This window comes from Episyrphus balteatus, chromosome 2, assembly GCF_945859705.1.
Source record: "Episyrphus balteatus chromosome 2, idEpiBalt1.1, whole genome shotgun sequence".
Taxonomy (NCBI): domain Eukaryota; kingdom Metazoa; phylum Arthropoda; class Insecta; order Diptera; family Syrphidae; genus Episyrphus; species Episyrphus balteatus.
This window is the reverse complement of record NC_079135.1, coordinates 69,099,101-69,120,244: the sequence shown is the minus strand read 5'-3', so window position 1 is coordinate 69,120,244 and position 21,144 is coordinate 69,099,101. Positions and strand designations below refer to the sequence as shown.

Below are 21,144 nucleotides of genomic sequence, written 5' to 3'. Positions count from 1 at the left end.
TAACAAGAAAATGAAAATTTTTCCTTCCGAATAACTTTTTGGTCATTTGGTACCTATTTTATGTGGGAAATGTGCCTAAATATTTTTGGCCAGGTTTTAGACCACTGTGGGTCGTTAAAATTTTCTGCTTGTTAGTCAGTCGTATGGTACTTCACTTTATTTCTAACTGTTATTGGTGTTTTTTTTTTGCCAATCCGTCCCTTGTGCCCCCCCCCAGAAAAAAATCCTGGATCCGCCCCTGGCTCCAACGATTGTTTCGGAGTATAAACTCAAACTTAAGGTTTGTTCGTTGTGAGCTCTAGGGCACTCTGGCTCGCTCCGAATTCGTTGTCAAGCGTTTTTTGTAGCTCCTTTTTCAAACAGAGTTATTTCCTCTGTATTCGATGTTCACTCTGAAAGCACCCTGAACAACTCTGGGTGTTTTGTCAGAGCGTAGAATTCAGAGTTATCAAAACCGAATCAGCTGTTGTCATTTAATGTCGTTTTCCAAAATTATGGGAGTAAATCGCTCCTTTTTCGTGCAATTTTGGAATTTGTTCACGAAGAATTTGACAAGTGGAGTTATTTGACGTTTGCTTTGCATGTGTTTGTAATACGAAATAATGAATAAAATAATAACACAATCTTTTAAATTCAATTGAATTTTTTTTGTAAATAAATATAATTTCCTTCACAAAAAAAAGTTAAAACAACCACCCAACAATTTGACAAGCAGTCCATGAAGTCAAATGCAGAAGTACTGGTAATCAGTCCTTCAAAATTTTTTGAGTGAAGAATTCACTCCTTTTTCAATTTTGGAATTTGAAATCACTCCTTTTAGAGTGATTATATAGCTAGGAGTGTCACTCCTTGAATTTTGGAAAACGATATAAAGAATATAATAGGTCCGTTCCACACTCAGTTTGCAACTGCCGAATTTAGTAATATTTGGTTATTTTTGGTCAGAGTCTGTTCCCAACTTCAAAAATTGTGTAGAAGAGAGCGCTCACGAGAGAGTAAAAAATTTCCCCACCCTGACAAATTTAGCCCAAAGAATTTCTTCCGGCAGAAATATGAGTTCTGTCAAATGAAAAGTTGACGTATGTCAAACAAATAAATAAAGAAGAAAACAAATCAAATTGTAGTGATTTTTAAATTTAATCGCGTTTACGTGATTTTTGCATTAAAAAAGTGTTAATGTTTATCGAATTAAGCATAAAATATGAAATTGTGTTGAATAATGGTGTTCAACTTGTTCCAGACTTTTTGGCAGTCTTTCGTAGTTTTATTTCCTTCTGAGAAAATTCTCTTTCAACTCTCATTAATTTGACAGACTGCCTAATTTAGTGCACAAAAAGTCTGGAACAGACCTAATATTTTTTTAGGCATTTCTCTTGACCATGTTGTACTTGACCATTTTCAAAATAATAATTCAAATTCCAGTAACTGCAATGGGATCCCGATCTTCTGCTTCTACTATGTAAAAATAAGCAAACCAATCTCAAAACTTGAAAAAAAAAAAAACAATAAAACTTCACATAAGGATTTACAAATACATGTAGGTTTATTTTTAATTAAACGATTTTTATATGTGTACGAAAAATTCACAGATATTGTTTCAATCGGAACGCAAGAATAAAAATTGAAAAGAAAAAAACAGATAACATTCATCCAATTGTGTAAAAAATTATAATAAAATCAAAATCATAAAAAAAAAATATCTACGTACTGATTAATACTAGAATAGTTTAATATATGTATGTTCGTTAATGTTTCGAATATAAGTTAATACGTTTATAAATATGTATGAGAATTACCGCCCGAGCATCCGATTCAAAGTCAATTTGGGACGTATACCGCAGAGAAGAATGTTTTGAGTTAAAAAAAAAAGAAAAAGAAAAGAGAACGGAAAAGAAATAGGAAATAGTAATACCCCTGACTTTAGCTGCTTTCAAATTCGATGCCGTTCTACTTATAAGGAAATTATTGTGGATGTTTATTGGTCCATTGCCTCCTGACTGGTATCATCGACTTCCATGCCAGCTGGTTCGTCCTTGGCTGGCTCGATGGCGTCCGTTGCCATTGCAGCACTATCACCCATAACAACCTCTTCGACGGTGGCGGCAGCTTCGACAACAATTGCTGGGACAACTGGTTCAGCTTCGGCAATGGATTCGGGATTTTCTTCCATGGGCTGGTCGGCGGTGATGGCTGGCGCCTCTTCAACTGCTGAGATGACCGTTGAAGCTGTTACTGCTGGTGTAATTTCTGTCGTTGGTGCAGCAGCAACCTCTGGTTTTTTCTCTGTAGGTGCTGCTTCAGTTGCTGGCGAGTCATTTGTAGGTGGAACAATAGCTGGTGATTCATCAACGGTCGGTGTAACCGCTGCTGGTTTTTCGACTGCTGGTTCTTTAACTGCCGCTTTTTCGACTTCCGCTTTTTCAACATCCGCCTTCTCAACTGCCACTTCTACAGGTGCTTCTTTAACGACTGCTGCCGGTGTTGGGGGGTCAGCTGAAGTTGTTTCAACAGATGGTGCTTCAGGTTCTTTCTTTTCTACTGCTGGTGCATCAGCGGCAGTAGCTTCGGCCTTCGGTGTATCAACTGCTGGTGAATCAACAACTGCTGTTGGCTTTTCAGTCTCCTTCTCTTTAACCTCAGCGGATTTTACATCTTCATCTGGTTTTGCGACGGCTTCGATTTGTGGAGATTCAGTTTTTTCCTGTGTGGCAGTTTGAGGTTCTTTAACTGATTCCGTTGAGCTATCAACAGTTGGTGCCTTCTTTTCTTCAGCTGGGGCAGGTTTTTCCTCAGAGACAACCATTGGTTCATCTGCTACTTTAGTTTCTTCGTCTTTTGTTGTCTCTTTTGTGTCTGGTGTAGGCACAACTTCGGCCTCAACCACTTTTTCGACAACTGCAACAGTGACATTGGCTGCGGTGGTGGTTTCTTCTTTCTTATCTTTAATGATATCTTCAACTTTTTCTTCGCTAGCTGAAGGAGCAGTCTCGTCAACTGCCATTTCAGATTGCTTGTTATTAGTTGCGTCAACAGTTGTTGTGATGTTAGTTTCAGTCTTTAGCTCGCTTGGTTTGACGTCGCCGTTCTGTACTTCTTCGTCAATGGGTTTCTCCTTTTCGGACACCTCTTTTGTCTTCTCAATAATTTGCTCTTGAGAGCAGTCTTCTTTCTTTTCTTCCTTGTCAGCTATTGTTTCTTTTTCAGCATTCTTCACTTGCACGTCAGTGATGCTATCAACGGTTTCTTCAGCAGCTTTAGGTTGTTTTGATTCTTCTTCTGCCACCTTAGCAATTGGAGCAGCAGAAATGGGGGATGCAACTTCTTTCTCTTCGGGTTTCTTTTCAGACTCTTTTAACTCAGACTTAACATCATTCTTTGTCTCGTCATTTGTGGCAGAATCGGGCAAGTCTTCTTCCATTTTTTCGGGTTCGGGTTCTTTATTGTCTTTTTTAATTACTTCTACCACTACATTTTCAACAGGGGCTGGTTTTTCTTCCGAAACAGGCTCTTCGTCTTGCTTCTTCTCAGATGTGTCGGTTTTTTCTTCGGCCATAGAAACTTCAACAGATGGAATTGTAGGTTCGGGTTTGATGGTGGCAATACTCTTTGTGGCTGCTTCGGTTTCGGCATCGTTGGTCTCGTCGAGGTCCAACTTTGCTTTTTTAGGATTTGGCAGTATATCATCGTCAGCTTTGTGGATAAGGTTGGATGAGGGTTGTGCAGCAGGTGTTGTTTCAGATGGTGTTGCATTACTGGGGGCATCGGCAGCGTTGAAAATAGTTTCATTTTCCATTTCAATGTCTACATTGACATCTAATGAAACATCACCGTTTACCACCGAATCAAGAGAATCGCCATTTTCGCTTTCAGTTTGCTTACGACCCGGTTCAATGGTGCTCACTACTAAACGGGAAACAGGAAAAGAAAGTAGAAAGCAAATGGATCACGGAATTAGTTTTGTTTGTATTAAAATGTTTTAAAAGTAAATATGTATAATAAATTGAATCGGAATGAAAAGTATATTATAGTATTTAAATTTATTTACTTGCAATAAAACCAAATTCTTCCCATTTTCAAAAATTTAACCAGTGGAGGTGTTAAAAAATAACTTTTAGAACAGTTACATATATAATAGTACATTACTTAATAAGCACAGCTTTTAAACATATTTTATTAGAAACTAAGTGAATATGCCAGTGTGTTAGCTGTCATTTGGCTGGAATATTGGAAGAAAATCTAAGCACGATCCGTGCATATCGCGCCCTTCCCGCAAAATTACCATGAGCGCATGGTGCTTACGATGTTTTTTTTTACAGAAAAATCTTTATTAATTTTTGTTTATAGACTTATTGGAGACATTGAACAATTTGAAATGAATACATTTACAAAAGTACATTTATGCTGTCCATAATTTAGATTATTTATTTATTAAATAAAAAAACTGAAAGATCTTGATCTAGTAAGACGACGCGTCAACTCGGTACCAATATCTTGTCTTAAATAGTTTTTCCTGTGTTTGTCCGTGGGTAGGTATTGAAATCTTTACATTTAAATACCAATTTCGATTCCTATTTAATTTTTGAAGATCTAAAAGACAAAAAAGGATTTATTTAGCATTATCTTATAAACATATTTTTTGTCCAATATGTCCTAGGGTGAAATCGGCTTACGCGATAGTCAAGTCAATAAACGATAAATAATGAAACAACATTGTCGTTTTTTGACCATTGACTATCTCCTTAGCCGATTCTACCCCCGAAGTTTTTATTACTCATGAAATTATTAGTATTAAACACCACTCTCATTCAAAATTTTACATCGTTGTTATGTCCTCTAAATTAAGCTGGATAAAAGAAGCATTATTTTTTCAGGTTTCTGTTTTGGTGTTTTTTTGGTTTTTAGAAAAGAATTGTTTTTATGTTAGTTGAACATACAAATATTAAATAATTAATTTAGATTTAGGGCGCCCCCGCACAAGGCAGACTTTCTATCGGCCGATAGTTAATAAGTATGAAAATGTATGAAAGTTCCCATTAGGGACGATCAAGTATCGACCGATAGAAAAGTTTGTTTTGATGCATTATTTCCTACAAACAAAAGTGGGCACACTAGAAGACCAACTCAACCCAACGATCGGTCTAAATCATCTTATTTCAGCATCAATGATTGAGATTCTTATTATTAAATGTATTGAGTTGGTGTAAAATAATTGCATTCACGTCTTCGATCAAAGTTTAGAGGACATAATAACAATGTAAAATGTTGAAAGAGAAATTGGTGTTTAATACTTATAATTTCATAAGTAATAAAAACTTTGGGGTTAGAATCGTCTAAGGAGATAGTCGATAATCAAAAAACGACAACTATCGACTATCGCGTTAGCCGATTTCACTCCAGGACATTTTTTCAGCAAATTGGACAAAAATTTGTTTATAAGATAATGCTAAATAAATCCCTTTTTTTCTTTTAGATCTGGGAGGGCGGTAGGGGCAATTTTCTAAAATATCACGTAAAATACAAAAAACAAATGTTAAAAAATAACGGCAACAATTACAGTTATGAATGATACAATTGTACACTTAATTCTAGTTTTTAAATTAAAATATTTCAATTAATTTTTCTCGAAACAGATCACATAGCAACAACAGTTTGTAAATTCTATAGCGGCCTATATCGATGCTTCCTGCCCATTATTGTTTTGTTTATGTTGTGCGACAAGACCAAATAAAGAAAAACAGAGAAAGCACTACCTTTTGAAAGATTTCAAATTTTTGTTCGAATACATTTTTTGGGCAGAAATTCGCAAAAAAGGGAAATTTCCCTCTTGCGGCCGTCTATTTTGTCAAAAACTACACTATTTCGGAGTACAAAGTGGTTGTCAGTTAAAACGTCAAACACACTTCTATCAGTATCACAAAACATAAACAATAGAAGAGATTCCCTTTAAGTTGGAGTTTCTGATCACTTAGATCACTTAGATCATTAATAAAGTAGTCACTTACATCTGTAAGAGTATCGGCGCACAGTGTGTCGTCCGCTTATGATAATCATTTTTTTTTTTTTTAATTAATATTTTTGCTATTTAAATATAATTAAGATGTGTCAACTCATATGAAAACATATTTAACTTAGAAAATAACCCAGGTTATGTATTCAAAATAAAGTCCGAAACATGAGTACCTCGGAAATCGAGGATATTTTGAGGAATTTATTAAGCTTTGAGAGTGTATATTTCACGTTTGGTGAATGTTTGAAAAATTTTGTTGCTGTTTTTTTGTTTATTTGAGTGTTGTTGTAAAACGTATAACAAAAAAATTCAAATTTATAAAATTTATGAGTACCTAACTAACACGTTGATTAATAGCAAAAAAAAAAATTATTTTAAACTTAATTTAAAAAAGAACATTGAATATCATATCGATAATTTTTTTATATTATTTTGCCTTAAGTCTATACTTAATGTTGGCAAAGTTTGGTCTGCTTCTGTTTGCTTCTGCCAGAGATATTCACATTTATGTGCTACGAGTCAAGTACTCAAAATAATTCATTTTTTGACAAACAGCTTCAAGTGGATCACAAAAATACAAACATCGATATTTTTAATAATTTTTAATCATAAACAAATACAAAAAGCTGTTTATGTAATTAAAAATATTTTACATATTGTTTTGAACAAAAAAAAAATTTAATTTTGCTGACCAGTGTCTTCTTCAATAAATTTTAATTTCATAAATTATGCTAAAAAAACAACTTACAGGTTGTTCAATGTTTTGTTAATTTGTAACTTTATTTCTATTCCTGCCATATACACAAAAAAAAAAAAAAAAAATAATAAATCTCCAAAAACTCAGCTGCAAGTATTCATGATAAACTTTTGTATGGGCTCGACACACTGTGCGGCCCATGAAAAACATAAGAAATTGATTCAATGTTCAATGAAGCAACTCCTGCAGAAATTGTTCGAAAGCACGCCGTGGCTTGTAGGCCTACTAGAAAGTGCTGTCATGGCACGTACTGCAGAGATATTTTGAGAATGGCTGAAAGTTTAACCGTTTCAGATTCTTCTTATATTTACTATTCCCGTAGCACGTCAATTAGTTTAAGGTTAAATTAGCAAAAGGTGAGCTTATGTTTGCTTTGTCGGCTGATATAGGCTTTTTGTGTCCAATTCTTACAAATTTCGAAAGAAAGGGAGAGTGTTAAACTGTTTGATGAGACTGATTCTAAATTATTGCCAGCCCAAAAGTCAAACAAAAATATAGTATCCGCCATCTTCCAAATATTTATATTATGCAATAGGTTAAATTTGTAATAACTCCGGTTTTTCATATATTTGACGTACGTATTTCTGTCGCGCATATCTGTAGTATTCAAAACTTGGTCGGTTTCAAAATGCAGCATTTAATGCTTTTTAATGGCGATTCCACCAGGACAACAACCTCAATCTAAAGAAAAAGGCTTCTGGATGCTTCTGAAAGTGTTTTAGTGGCCTGACAGTTTTTCTTCTGCAAAAAATGAGAAATTCTCTTCCGGATTTCCAATCAGAAGCACTCACACGTTTATACTTTTTAAACATCAAACTTGACAAACTTCATTTTTTGTTTGCTTTTGATGCGATTGCATGTTTACTAACAAAACCATGGTGCAGAGCCATGGACTTTAAGGAAGACGGATGAAAATATGTTAGATTGTTTCGAGAGAAAAGTTCTTCGGGCGATTTTTGGTCCCGTGTGCATTGTTGGCGATTGGAGAAAAAGCAACAACAGCGAGCTAAGGATAAAGATGGCAGAGGAATATAGCCGCCTTGCGGTGCTGGACAATGTACAAAAAATATATAAAATTGTTAACATTTTCCCTTATTTTAAGTGCAGCAAACAGTTTTCGTTGGAAGTAAGAAGGGTTCCTAATATTTTGGTCATAGATGTCAAACTGGGACAACTGTATGCATAAGTGAAATATGAAAACAATTTTGTTGACACAGATGTATCACAACCACAAGGTTGAAATTCGATTTCATTTGTAAATATGTTTATATTTTTTGTGAGGCTTTTAATGCACAGTTGTTTTCATTGAGCTTGTTTCTTTTTGCACATGTGTTTTTGTTGGTCGATTTTTAACTTCATAACCCCAATTAAATGAGAATTTACTCCATTTGAATTTATCATTATTTTTTTTTCAATACAGGGTGTCCCAAAAGTAATGGATGAAACGAAGTATGCTGATAGGCCAACTTTAGGGCTCTCAGAATTTGGTAACTTGTTCATCCCAAATCCTTACGGTTTTTGATTTAATGCAGTTTTTGTGAAATTTCGATAAATCCCGACTTTGCAACAGTATTTTGCTTTCTCCGCTCATAATTGATTGCCTAATAATAAGAAATAATTAATTAATCAAAATATTTTTTATTTCATTCGCCATTTTGCTGCAAATGAATTAACAGTTCCATGTTTTATGAAAACTCAATTTCTCACTTTTATTTCAGAGCAACACCCTGAACAAATTTTATTTTTTATGGTGTGACCCCGGTTTATTATTTTGAAAACTTGCCGTGTTATTGCAGATTTCAAATATGTATAAAAGTTTCCAATACAGATGAAATTAGAACGATAATATTACAATTTGAATGCAAAAAAACTTATTTTATTTCAAAACGATTGCAAAAAAAAAAAAGAAATTACACACTTAAACTATAATTAAGAGGTTATGAAGTCATCTGGGAAAAAGTCAAAACTGCCCAGCAGCAACATACACAAAAAAATCCGCCGAACTCACAAACGAGTAAAATCACCTTAAAAATTGTATACTTTTTTAAATCAAAAGTATTTCTTTAATGCAATTGATATCGAGATTTAATACAGCTATGGACAGAACAAAAGAAAATTATTTTTAATACAGCTTTTTAAGGCCTTTAGTCCATACAAAAGTTTGGCTTTGAGTCCCGGCTCCCGGTGGGCTCATCAGTTGACTTATCATGAGACACCTAAACTTACAGATTTTTGACAAAAATCTAACTATATCCGGCATGATTAAGATTTTAAAACGATTAGGTAAAACGATAATGAATCCATGTTTTTTTTTTCAAGCGTATTTAACTTTACGCCTATGAAGAGCTGTCAAAAAATAAGTAGACGAACAAAATCTATTATGTTCATTGCAATTAGTGGAAATAAAATTGGCTTCGAAGTTTGGCAAATTTTTTTTTTAAGCAAGCCAAACGAGAACGAAAGTCAAACGACAGTCGTTAACATTAAGGAGTATCGTTGAAATAAAACGATTATCGTAATACCGAAGTATAAAGCGTACAACCCAAAGTAGGCATACTCTCAAAACAATGAACCAACAGGGCATTTTTCTGGCATGTAGAGGGCCTATTGGTGAGAATGGGTGGCGAATATAAACATATTCCTCTCTTAATCAGCCTTATCGGCAATACAATTTCCCTGGAAAAATTTCTCTATTCCGAAAAATCGGTATCAGCAATACTTTTTGAATGGAAAAATTTCCTAGGAAAAAATTCCCACACAAAAATACCTATCGGGAATGAAGTTTCTCCCCCGAAGTATTTCTATCATATTTTTTATGGGGAATAGATATTTTTATCCGTGTTTTTCTTTCAAAATATTCTGTTAAAAATATTAAATTATTTACTTCCTTAATCCAACAAAAAGAAAATGATATTGCAACTGGATAACGCAAAATAGTAGACAAAAATAAAACATAGAAAACCTTAAAAAAAGCATGGAACTAAAGGAGACCATTCCGAGAACATTAGTTTGCTGCTTTGGTCGAAGAAATGATCAAATTATGTGAAATGCCTCAATTTATTTCAGTTATTTGTTTATCATGTCAAAAAAAAAAGCTTAAGAAACTTTATTGATTGATTCTTTAATTAAAATTAAAAACAAAACTAATTACATGTCCATCTGAAGAAACAAACAAAGTAATAAGTTGGGCAAAAAATAAAAAAAATTATTGAATAAAAATCCACAAATCAACACAAAAGAAAAAAATTATATAAATATTGACTATTAAACATTTTAATTGTTTTTGTGCACTAAATACAATCAAATTAGAGTTCTCAAAATTTTCGAAGACATGTGTTCGAAGTTTTTTTTTTGTTTTGTTAAGTTGGCTGTACTTCTTTCCCGAAAACGAAATTCCGATGGAGCTTGCCGATAAGGAGAAAAATTCCCGGGAGAGAAAACCTACTCCCGGGGAAATTTCTCACGTGAGATTGCCGATAGGACTGAATATATTTTAGAATACCATTTCTGCCCATTAGATATTCACGCATGACAATGGCCTAAAACCAGCATAGGTACAAAAAAAATGGTTAAAATAAATGGTGTTTGGACAAACAAATCGATGTTCTCAGCTGTTTGTTTGGTAAACAACATTCAAACGATCTTTTGGTGGCAGTCAAAGAAGCATTGTACTTGTTTCACAAAGTGGAACCCAGACGTTAGTTGAAATTTTGCCAGAGAGGTGCCAAGATACCTTAAAAAATCGTTTCAAGAAAATATGATGCTTTGGTTTTTTATGTGTCTGGAATAACGTTAATCTTAAACCTCTTCTAATTTTAAACTTTTTTGACTTTGAAACAATAACAAAATTTGCACAGAGGCTTCAGCAAAAGGTACCACTGCTCGATTTTATAGAACTAGTTTGATTGTATTAAACAAAGTGCTGGTTACCCAGGTACTAGGGTCAGAACATGAAGGTGTCTCCTTCTTGGCTCTCAGTTAAGTAAATAACTTAAATTTGAATAAAACTTTGAACTGATTTGGAGCCATTTTCTTCACTACAAGTTGAACTCAAGTTTAGGATTTTTATTCTCAACCTCAACTCTCGTGTTGATCAACTTCTGGGTTTTCTGAGATTTTGTTTCAAAACGTCTTTTTTTTGCATTGAGATTTAGTGGAAAAAAATAGCTCTAATAGATTTAAATGACATACACGATTGCTTTTCAAAATTGAAACTGACAGTCCTTGTATAAACTGTCACAAATATCCCAGTGATATTTTTTAAGCATTAAGCCTGGTACGCTGCTGGCGCTAAATTTTAGCTGAGATAAAATTCCCATACAAGTTATCGATAACTTGTATGGGATCCATTTTATCTCGGCTAAAAATTTTCGATAATTTGTATGGGAACTAAAATTTAGCGCGAGCAGCGTACCAGGCTTTAGAGTTGAAGAAAACAAATTTTCAACTTGTGTTTCAACTCCCGAGATGAAGTCAACTCCCAAGTTCGCCAACTTTAAGCTGGGTCACACTAGGTTGAGCAACACGTTCAACATACCTAAGTTCCAAATCGACATAATGAGCAATTAAACCCTTCCAACTGGATCAATTGATGTGTAGGCTCAGATATGTCTTATATGCATCAGTTAGAATAATTTAGAATTGTTAAACTGTTCAGTATGTCGATTTGGAACGTACATTGTGTTGAAAGTGTTGATGAACCTAGTTAGTGTGCACCCAGCTTTAGAGTTTGCTTCAAATTGAGCAATTCGGAATTTCGCACAGCTGTCAGTACCAAACGAACAAAAGAAAATAAAAAAAATTATAACCTAAAACCGGATGAAAACCAAAACAAACCAAATTTTTCAAGGACGCGCGCAATTTTAAAGAACTGTTTTTTGTAAAAAAAAAAAAAAATAATACAAATCGATTTCAAGTGTTTTTTTGGTAATAACGTTCTGCTATAACTTAATCTATTGTCTAAAAATCAAAAAAATTACGAAATTTAAAATACATTTCTATGCTGTTTTTTTTTAACAAATGTGGTTTGTTTTGGTTTTCGCCAAGTTTAAAACGTCAAAATGGTAACTGTAAAAAGAAAGAGAAGACAAGGAAAAATGTTCGAACTTCTCAATAGTGAAGAAAATGGACTCATTAATTAAATATATTTTTATTCTGGAGGAAATTTGATTTGGAAAGCAAGTGCAGTAATACTTATATTTGAATAAGAAAACTAGGAACTTTCGGACACAGATAACCGTATGCATAAATGAAATATGAAAACCATTTTGCTGACACAGATTTATCACAAGGTTGAAATTCGATTTCATTTGTGAATAAACATGTTTATATTTTGCGGGAGACTTAATGCAAACAGTTGTTTTCGTTGCATGTGCGTTTTTGTTTTATTTTTATTTTATCTATGCCACGATTTTTAACAGCTGATTTCGGTAAACAATTGAGAAACGTAGATATCTATAGATTTGTTTTCAAATAAATGAAAGGGCAAATATTTCGTTTGAAAATGCAAAACTTTGGCGAACTCTCAACACCAAAAGTGATACCGAAGTTTTATCAATACTTGCAAAATCTATGAATTAGTTAAACTTAATTTCATTGAAGTGGAAGATACTGCGACTTTGGTGGTTTAAGTGCTTGGAATAAAATTATTCTTGCTCTACAAAACATTTTTGGCTTTAAAACAATTGCAGAATTTGCATTTACCACTAATTTGGTCAGTATAGAGAGGTGTCTTTTTCTCGACTTTTGTAGCCTTCAAATTTATTTAAATCTCGATATTCTGTCTCCCGAATTCAATGAAATAGGTGAATCAAATGAAATACACTATAATTTCAACCTTTCCTTTTGATCACAGATGTAGCATCACTCCACAAAAGTTGCATTTTAGGAATTTTTTTTTTTTTCCACTGAACAAGTTTCCTAATTCTCGACAGTTCCCATTTTTTGACAGTTTAATTGTTTTTAATCTGCACATGCTCACAAGAAATAAATTGCCTTCATTTATGTTTCAAGTAAAAAAAAATGTCATAGAATCATACAATTTACAAAATCTATGCATTTGATGCAAAAAATTAGCTAGACTTACGGCCATATTATTCACTAGTTTAAAAAATACATCTGGATGTAAACAATGTCAAATGTCAAAAATAAATCCAATTCCATAATATTCACCACTTAAATCCAATCTTAAATCCAATTTTTTGAATCCAATCTCGTTAAATCCAAACAAATTTAAACTGCTCTCTGGAGGTCTGTTTAACTTTATAAATCCAGATGTAAAATTCATTTTCACAGTGTTCAGTTGTTTTGTCAAGTATTTTGTGAAGGAAAAATAAAGATAAATCCAAATTTAACAAAATTTATTGAACAATCACATAATTTATTTTGAGTGAATAATAAGAACAAAAAATTAAATCCTTGGATTTATGAAATTCAGATTTAATGGATTGGATTTAAAATTAACTTTAATCCAAACTAAATCCAGAGTGAATAATATGGCCGTTAAAAAAAAAACTTAACACCAAGTGCTACTTAAACTGATAACAAAAGAAGTGCGTTCAAGATTCCAATGCGACAACTTGAACGTTTTTTTTTTTTTTTTTGCTTTTATTTAAATAGGTCAAAGAACTTCATAAAGAGATCTCTTTCGCCATTTTTCATCATTTCCCTATGCACCAAGATTCGTCTTTCGTATCTACCTAAGTCAAGTATGTATATTCAGATATTCAGAAGAATACAAAAAAAAAAGAAATATTTTCATTTGCAAAGGTGTTTGCAGAGTGTATTTACGGGAGAAAAGACTCCACAAATTCAAAACTCCATGCACGTTTACGAGTTGTGTTGTGCGAAAAAAGTATAATCAAAAGGGCACGACATTGCTGAAGATTAGACAGATTCACATGAAAAAAAAAAAGAAAGAAAAACCAAGCAGCAGCCAAGGAAGGTAAAATAAAAATGAAATCTAAAAAAAAAAGAGGAAGGAACTGAAAACAAAATGGTTTGCTTTTTGCATCTGACTAAAAACTGAACCTGACTGTGAAGCTGAAGAAAAAGAAGAAATTTTCAGCTTCAGCTGTTCATCATCACTACACAGTACACACCAACAACTGCCGACTCCATCATATGACATTTATCTGTCTTCTTTCTTTTCATAGCAAAACACACTGGCATTTTGCACTAACGCAATATCACCTTAGCTCCTTCCTCCTCCATTTGAGCAAGGATATAAACTATGTTTTTTTTTTTCCTTTTTGCAAAATTTTAATTATAGAGAATCAAATAAATATATCTAAATCATAAAAAATGGAAAGTGTACTTACCCAGAATGTTTTTCTCCAAAGCCCGCATAAACTTATCAATGCGACTATATTGCTTGCGAGGTTCGGTTAGAAGCTCACACAACCTCTGAACGGTAAATGGAGCAGCATTGAAAAGCTCCAGACGTTCCAAAAGTGACGATTTCATGCTTTCATAATTAAAAGGATCCACATTTGGATATTGGGGTAAATCTGAAATAAAAAATTAATTCAATTTAACTAAAATTTAAGAAAAAAAAGTTGAAAGGATGCAAAAATCTGAAACGGTTTTTTTTCTCCATCATCTTGTATCTCCAATTTATTCCATTCTCCTCTTTGTCTGGTTTTTCTGGTAGCCATCGGTCGTGCAACCCCTTTTTTTTTTGCGAACCAAAAACCGAACCGAATAGAAGATATATAAATTTCGTTGATGAAACGAGTTTTCTGTACCCACCCGTCGTCGCTTCGCCGAAAAATGGCCGGCCGGCTGTTTTTTTTTTTTTTTTATTATTTAAACATGTCTGCAACGACTTCGTTTCGTTCCAGGGAAACTGGATGGGGGAGAAAACTTTTGCGAAGCAAAAAAAAAAAACGAAAAAAATCGAAATCTTACCATCTACTCGTGGTGATGTGTCGTGAAAATTCTTAATCACATTTAAGAGCTTCTCACGAAATAGATATTTTAAGCTGGACCACTTGAATACCGTATCACCGGTTTTTGCAACATAATGCATATAATCGTCGAGTTCTTTAGGAATTTCTTTTTGCTTTAAGCGAGTAAATCTCTCCAGGATTTGCATCACTTCTTCTGCATTTTCCATGTTAAGCATTTGTGTAGAAAAAAAAATGGTTCGTCGTAATTTGCAAGAGAGAATATATAAGAAAATTCTTAATTATTTGCAAGGGAATAATGGAATTTTCTTTTCTTTTTAGAGTGAGTTTTTTTTCTGGGTGGTAGTGAAATTTTTTCTTCTTTTTTTTTTCTTTGCAAAACTCCCTTTGAGACGACCAACTTTTCTACAAATTACAACAAACTCCAACCAAACGCAACGAAAAACTGCGAAAAAGACCGCTGCAGTTGAGACGATTTTTCATTCGGCGGCCGGTCGAAATACACACAGCTGTTGTGTGCGAATGGATATAGTGGCGCTGTGAACGTTAGAGAGGCAGTTAATGTATTTTAAGGGAATGATTTCATTTGGATTCTATGTTTTAAGGTGATATTACACTAACAAAATGTATTTGCACTTGAATAAAAGGTGTGTTTTTTTGTTTCTCTATATAGATTTTGCACAAAAAAGACACATATCGTCCCGTTTCTGCGTGAACCACGTATCTGCAGAGCAAATTTTTTTTTAAGTTCTTAAAAGAAATGTACGTTTTTCTTTAAATTACAAATATGAATTGAACAAAAGTCAGCTATTACATGAAGCCTCAAGAGGCGCGCCTCTTTTCGAAACTAATGAGTGCAAGAGAGAAAGAAGATAAACAAAAAATTATCCGACCGGAGAGTCGTGGGCCAAAATTCTGAGACTCTTTTTTGACGTTTCTTTTTCCACTCTTTATTTTTTCAACATTCCCTTCCATTTCTTTTTGCTTCTTGGTGGAATACAACAACAACAATACTTAAATTAAAGGATAAATGTCAAATTTGAGTCTTTGACTCAAGAGGCATCATGTAATAGTACGCGCCTCACAGAATGATTATCAAAAGAAAATTCGAAAAAAGAGTCAAGCCTCTTGAGGCTTCATGTAATAGCCGACAAAGGAAATCAAGTTATGTTTAAGGGCCTGGCTACACAGTGTTGTGCCCAATCACGTTCCAATTCACATTTTCTAGGAACAAACGTCAAAAAGAGGAAAATCCTCACCCCTCTTGCCTACAACCTGACTGGTTAGGCGATTGAAAAGTCGACGTGTAGCCCGGCACTAAGACATATTGGTTGAGTTGTTTCTAAAGTAAAACCCTTGTATCAATTCTTTCTGTAAGTTTTATAGCAATGTTTAAGAGAAAAAAACAAATCTTTAAAAAAATGTACTTACGAGGTTCAAGCAGTGTTGTGCCCAATCACGTTTCAATTCACATTTTCTAGGAACAAACGCCAAAAAGAGGAAAATCCTCACCCCTCTTGCCTACAACCTGACTGGTTAGGCGATTGAAAAGTCAGCGTGTAGCCCGGCACTAATGTCAAGGTACTCAAATTGTTATGTTATCGATAATTTATACAGAAATTTCAAAAATATTTAGCAAAAAAAAGTGGAGAAAATGAGGTTTGAAAAAAAGCTCTCATAGAAAAAATAAGCGAAATTTTGTTTGACATCGCTTCAAACGCTTATAACATAACCTGACTAACGAATTTGCTTCTATAAAGTTTTACAGGTGTTAATGTTGCTCCTGTAAAGATGTTTGTTTGTTCCTAGAAAATGTAAAAGTGGAACGTGATTGGGCACAACAGTATGTAGCTACCGCATGTGATTTTTCAATCGATTGAAAAAACCAGGCACTAGGGTACAACAAGTTTTAAATAAAATCCTGTAGTTTGATGCTGGCAAGCTTTTAGTTTTTTAGTTATTTTTAATTGAGTTAAGCCTGAATTACATCAAAACACAAAGTCAAAAAAGTACAAAAAAGTAAAAAAAGCTCAAAATATAAAAATCACATGTATATTTACCTGACATCTATTGGAAAAAAAAAATAACTAAAAAAGCTCTTTTGTTTTTGAAGTTTTGAAATTTCAAATAAAAAAAAATTGAAAAAGTAAACAAATTACAGTCAACTCCATCTAAGTCGAATTGTCACAGGACACAAAATTTGGTTCGAGTTAGAGGGAAATTCGACTAAGAGGAATCTATTTAATCTTTTTGCTGCAGGCGGTTTCATTAAAAAAGGTAAAAAAATTTGAGTTAGAGGAAAATTTGATCTAAAGAAAGTACGACTTATAGGGAATCGACTGTATTTCAAATTTCAATTGTTTGTCAAAAGAGCTTTTTTTTTCGCAAAATGACAGGAACTATGTGATCGAAGAGCTACCTTACGGAAAGGATATAAAATATTGTTTGAGTGTATTTGTTCTTAAAACTTTGTGAAAATTTAAAGTCTTGTTCAATTTTTTGGAATCGAATACTTTTTTAAAATGAAAGACAGATATACAAACGAGCTACTAGGGGGAAGAAGAAAAAAACATCGTGTTTACTTTTTTGACTTTGTGTTTTGATGTAGTTCATGCTTTAAGCTAGAACTACATCAAAACACAAAAGCAAAAAAGTGTAAAAAGTACCTAAAGAAAAGTACAAAATAACAAAAACAAATTTATTGATGTGACATTTAAAAATATAAATTATTTGCCGAATTAGAAACTTTCTTGTACTTTTTTCACTTTGTGTTTCTATGTAGTTCAGGCTTTAAGATCATATTGAAAGTTGAAATTTTTTTTAATAGTGGAGTAACTAAAGCTCAAAAATTGGCAATATTAGGGAACCCGGCCGAACAGCTTAGATTTTGATGATCTTTTTTTTCAAACGTCGGTAATTAAAAATACTTTAAAGTCTATAGATTAAAAATTGCCGGTGTTGCCGTTTTGATTTTTTAAATTTAATTGAAGATTTTTGTGAACAAAAACAAATTTTTTTCAAAAATTTTTCTTAAATTTCATAAATTAATTGATGCCAAAAGATTGTCTAGGAAATTCAAGGAAAAAAAAATATATGGAAGTGAGGGACAATCTTCCATAGTTCAAGCGATAGATGCAATTTTCTTATTAATTGACTTCCAACACAAAAAAAAATATTTGAACACAACGGCAACACCTACAATATTTAAATGTACATTTTCAAAAAGCTAGAAGCTTAGTCATGTTTTTAAAATTAAAATTAAGTTAATTGAATTGAGGGCTTTTGAAAGAATGGTAACTCAACTCAGATTTTTGAAAAAAAAAAAAATTATTGAAAAAATTTGAACATGTGGTTTTTAAAACTTTTTCGTAATATAAAATGCATTTTTTTTTCAAATTTTTTTGGTCACATTTATTATGATTTGAAATTATAAAAGGAAATGTCATTATGTATTACGGTTTATGAAAAAAATTAAAAACTAATTCATTTTCGAAGAACTTTTTTGAATAGAAGTTTTGGAAACAAATTTAACTTATTTTTTTTAAAGTTCAACTTCTAAATATAAAATTATTTTTTTTTTAATTTAATAACACTTACTGTTGAAAGTTAAATAGCAAAAATTTAAAGTTCTTATTTACCAAAGTCTTTGAGAAAATCAATTATTTCAATGCAAAAATTCAGTTTTTTTTATCAAAAAAACCCATTGAAATTGAAGTAATTTTTAATTTTTTTTTAAACTGTAATATATATTACCTTTTCCTCTTCGGAATTCAACTGATAATATTTATGGCCAACAATTTTTTTTAAAATAAATTCATAATTTATTAGAAAAAGTTTGGAAAAAAGTCATTTAAAATTTTTTTTTAAACATTTTTTTTTAAATTCTGAGTTTGAGGACCATGGGTTGGTGATGAATGACCAAAACCCATAATCCCAAAGAGAAAATCCCCAAAGCCAAAATCCCCAAGACAAACCTGGGTATAGACAAAATCTCCAGGAAAAAATCTCAAAAAAAAAAAAAAAATCTCCGAGCGAAAATCCCAAAATTTCAGATGCGCAAGTTGTGTATCAAGCAATCAAATCGCGCGCGCGATTTGATTGCTTGATACACAACTTGGGCATCTGAAATTTTGGAAAGACCTATTTTAACTCATATTTAATTGTATGCTGTGATAACTTGCCTCAAAAGATTATGCTTAGTTCAACTCGCTGTATCCTTCCAATATATAAGAATCATTGTTAAGGCACACGAATGGTAGGTCAAACAAGGAAGGTGCAAGTCACGGTTGTTTACACAATTTATTTTTTCTATTCCGTTTTAAAATTAGAACCTTTATGATTTTAAAATTGTCGTGTTTAATTCTGATTTTACTTTGACTTACAGTGTTTTTTTATCATTCTATTACGTTTTTGTTTTTGCTAATTGGAGATTTTTGGGGATTTGGAGAAAATGAGAGAAAAAATTATTTATTGGAGATTTTGTCCATTGGATGCCTTTCCCCATGGAGATTTTGTCCATGGGGTCAAAAATTTACTGGAGATTTTATCCGATTGAGATTTGATTTTTTGGAGATAGTGTAGGTTTCCCGAGGACCATTTTTTCAAAAACTCTTCATTAAATTAAGTGGATTTAAATTTAAGAGATAAGAATGAGCTCCTGGCTTTTTAAAAATGTATTTTAAAATATTGTAGGTGTTGCCGTTGTTTTCAAAATATTTTTTTTGTGTTTGAAGTCAGATTGTGAGAAAATTGCATTTATCGCTTAAACGATGGAAGATTGTCCCTTACTCCTTTATACTTTTTTTCCTTAAATTACCTAGAGAATGTTTTGCTTTCATTTGTTTTATGAAATTTAAGCAAAAAAAATGGTTTTGTTAAAAAAAAATTTAATTTAAATTTAAAAAAACAATACGGCAACATCGGCAATTTTTAATCTATAGACTTTAATGCATTTTTAATTACCTACGTTTGAAAAAAAAATCGTCAAAATCAGAGCTGTTCGGCCGGGTCCCCTAATAATTTGCTTTAGTTACTCTACTATAAAATGAATTTATAATAGGAAAACTAACGGCCATATTATTCACTATCACTATCTGGATGTAAAATTGTCAAATGCCAAAAATAAATCCAAATCCAAAATAATTATCCCGATTTTAACTATGAAAATAGTAAAAAAAATAGTTAAAAAAGACTGTTTTTTTTCTCTGTGTGATAGTGATTATCATGGATTTGGATTTATTTTTGACATTTCAATTTCTTTACAACCAGATGTATTTTTTAAACTAGTGAATAATATGGCCGTAAATTTGTATGAATTTTTATTTATGCCTACAAAACGAGAAATTAATATAAAACCCAAAAAGTCCAAAAGATTCCTGCATGTTCTGGTCTTTTATATATCTCGTTTTTTTTTTTTGCTTTAGACCCGTTAAGATGTTGTTTAAAACTTTAAGGTTCCTTTATAAAGCTGTTTAATCGTTAATGTATACCAAGACTTACCAGTTTTCATATTCAATCTGTTATTATTAAAACAAAGAAAACACAACATTCTAAGTGTTTTATAAACAATAATATTCAAAAAAATTCGTACAATATATAATTATGCTGCATATAATATTTATGTCTTTTATAAATTTAACAATTTTAACGTTTATAAATACAATATATAAGTATAAGAGGATCGCTTAAACGTATACAAAATTGATTTAACATTTCCTTTCTAAAAAAAAACAAACGCTAAATTCATCTCAAATTTTATTGAAATAAAAATACATACATATATAAATGTTATACTAATTGTAAGCAGGTAAAAATAATTTTTAAAAAAATGTATCAAAAGTATTTTTAATTTAATGTTCATGTATAAGTGTGTGTATGTGTTTTATTTTCCCTAATCAACATACCTTTGGTGCTGAATTGATTTAAAATATTATATATAGCTAGATACAAATATTATTTTTTCTTTTAGAATTTAATATATTTTATGCATTTTGTTATATATTTTTTGTATTGCAATATATCTTGGTATTTCGTTATAATATTATATTTGATTAAACATTTCCTCGTCAATTATAACTATTTTTTTTTATATTTTTGAAAGTATATGTATTATTATAATAACAATTAATATTTTGTAAGGCATTTGGAAAGTGCATACATGGTTTCAGACATTGTTGTGTATTGACTTTAAAGGTTACATAAATGTACCTATATCTAGCTTATATTTATATAGTTATACTCTTTATAATTTTATAGATAGTGTAGTTATTGTTTTCATGTGTATATTACATATAGTAGTAAGTTTTAGTAGAATTTCATAAACATGTTTTGAGTCTTCATTACAAAATGTTATAGGTAGTTTGCTTTTTATATATCTAAGTAGAGACAGAGAGAGAGAGAGATAGAGAAGTGTAGGAAAGTGTAGTTTGTTTTAACTTTGATGAAAAATAAAAACAAAAGAGAAAACTGATATG

General features: G+C 32.0%; 1 protein-coding gene across 3 annotated transcripts in view; it reads right to left on the bottom strand.

Annotated features, from left to right (window-relative positions):
• Positions 1-1,512: 1,512 nt before the first annotated feature.
• The window catches only part of LOC129909824 (serine/threonine-protein phosphatase 4 regulatory subunit 2), a 97,921-nt gene continuing 78,289 nt past the window's right edge, over positions 1,513-21,144 (bottom strand). Inside the window, exons 1-3 of one of the 3 annotated variants that reach the window (XM_055986928.1) lie at positions 14,673-15,157; positions 14,084-14,272; positions 1,513-3,903 (exon numbers count right to left, since the gene is read on the bottom strand). In XM_055986928.1, coding sequence (XP_055842903.1) covers positions 1,976-3,903; positions 14,084-14,272; positions 14,673-14,889 — 2,334 coding nt within the window. In that variant the 5' untranslated portion in view covers positions 14,890-15,157 and the 3' untranslated portion in view covers positions 1,513-1,975. Of the gene's footprint in view, positions 3,904-14,083; positions 14,273-14,672; positions 15,158-21,144 lie in introns of those variants that run through there. The other 2 variants (XM_055986929.1, XM_055986930.1) reach the window with 2 other exon arrangements.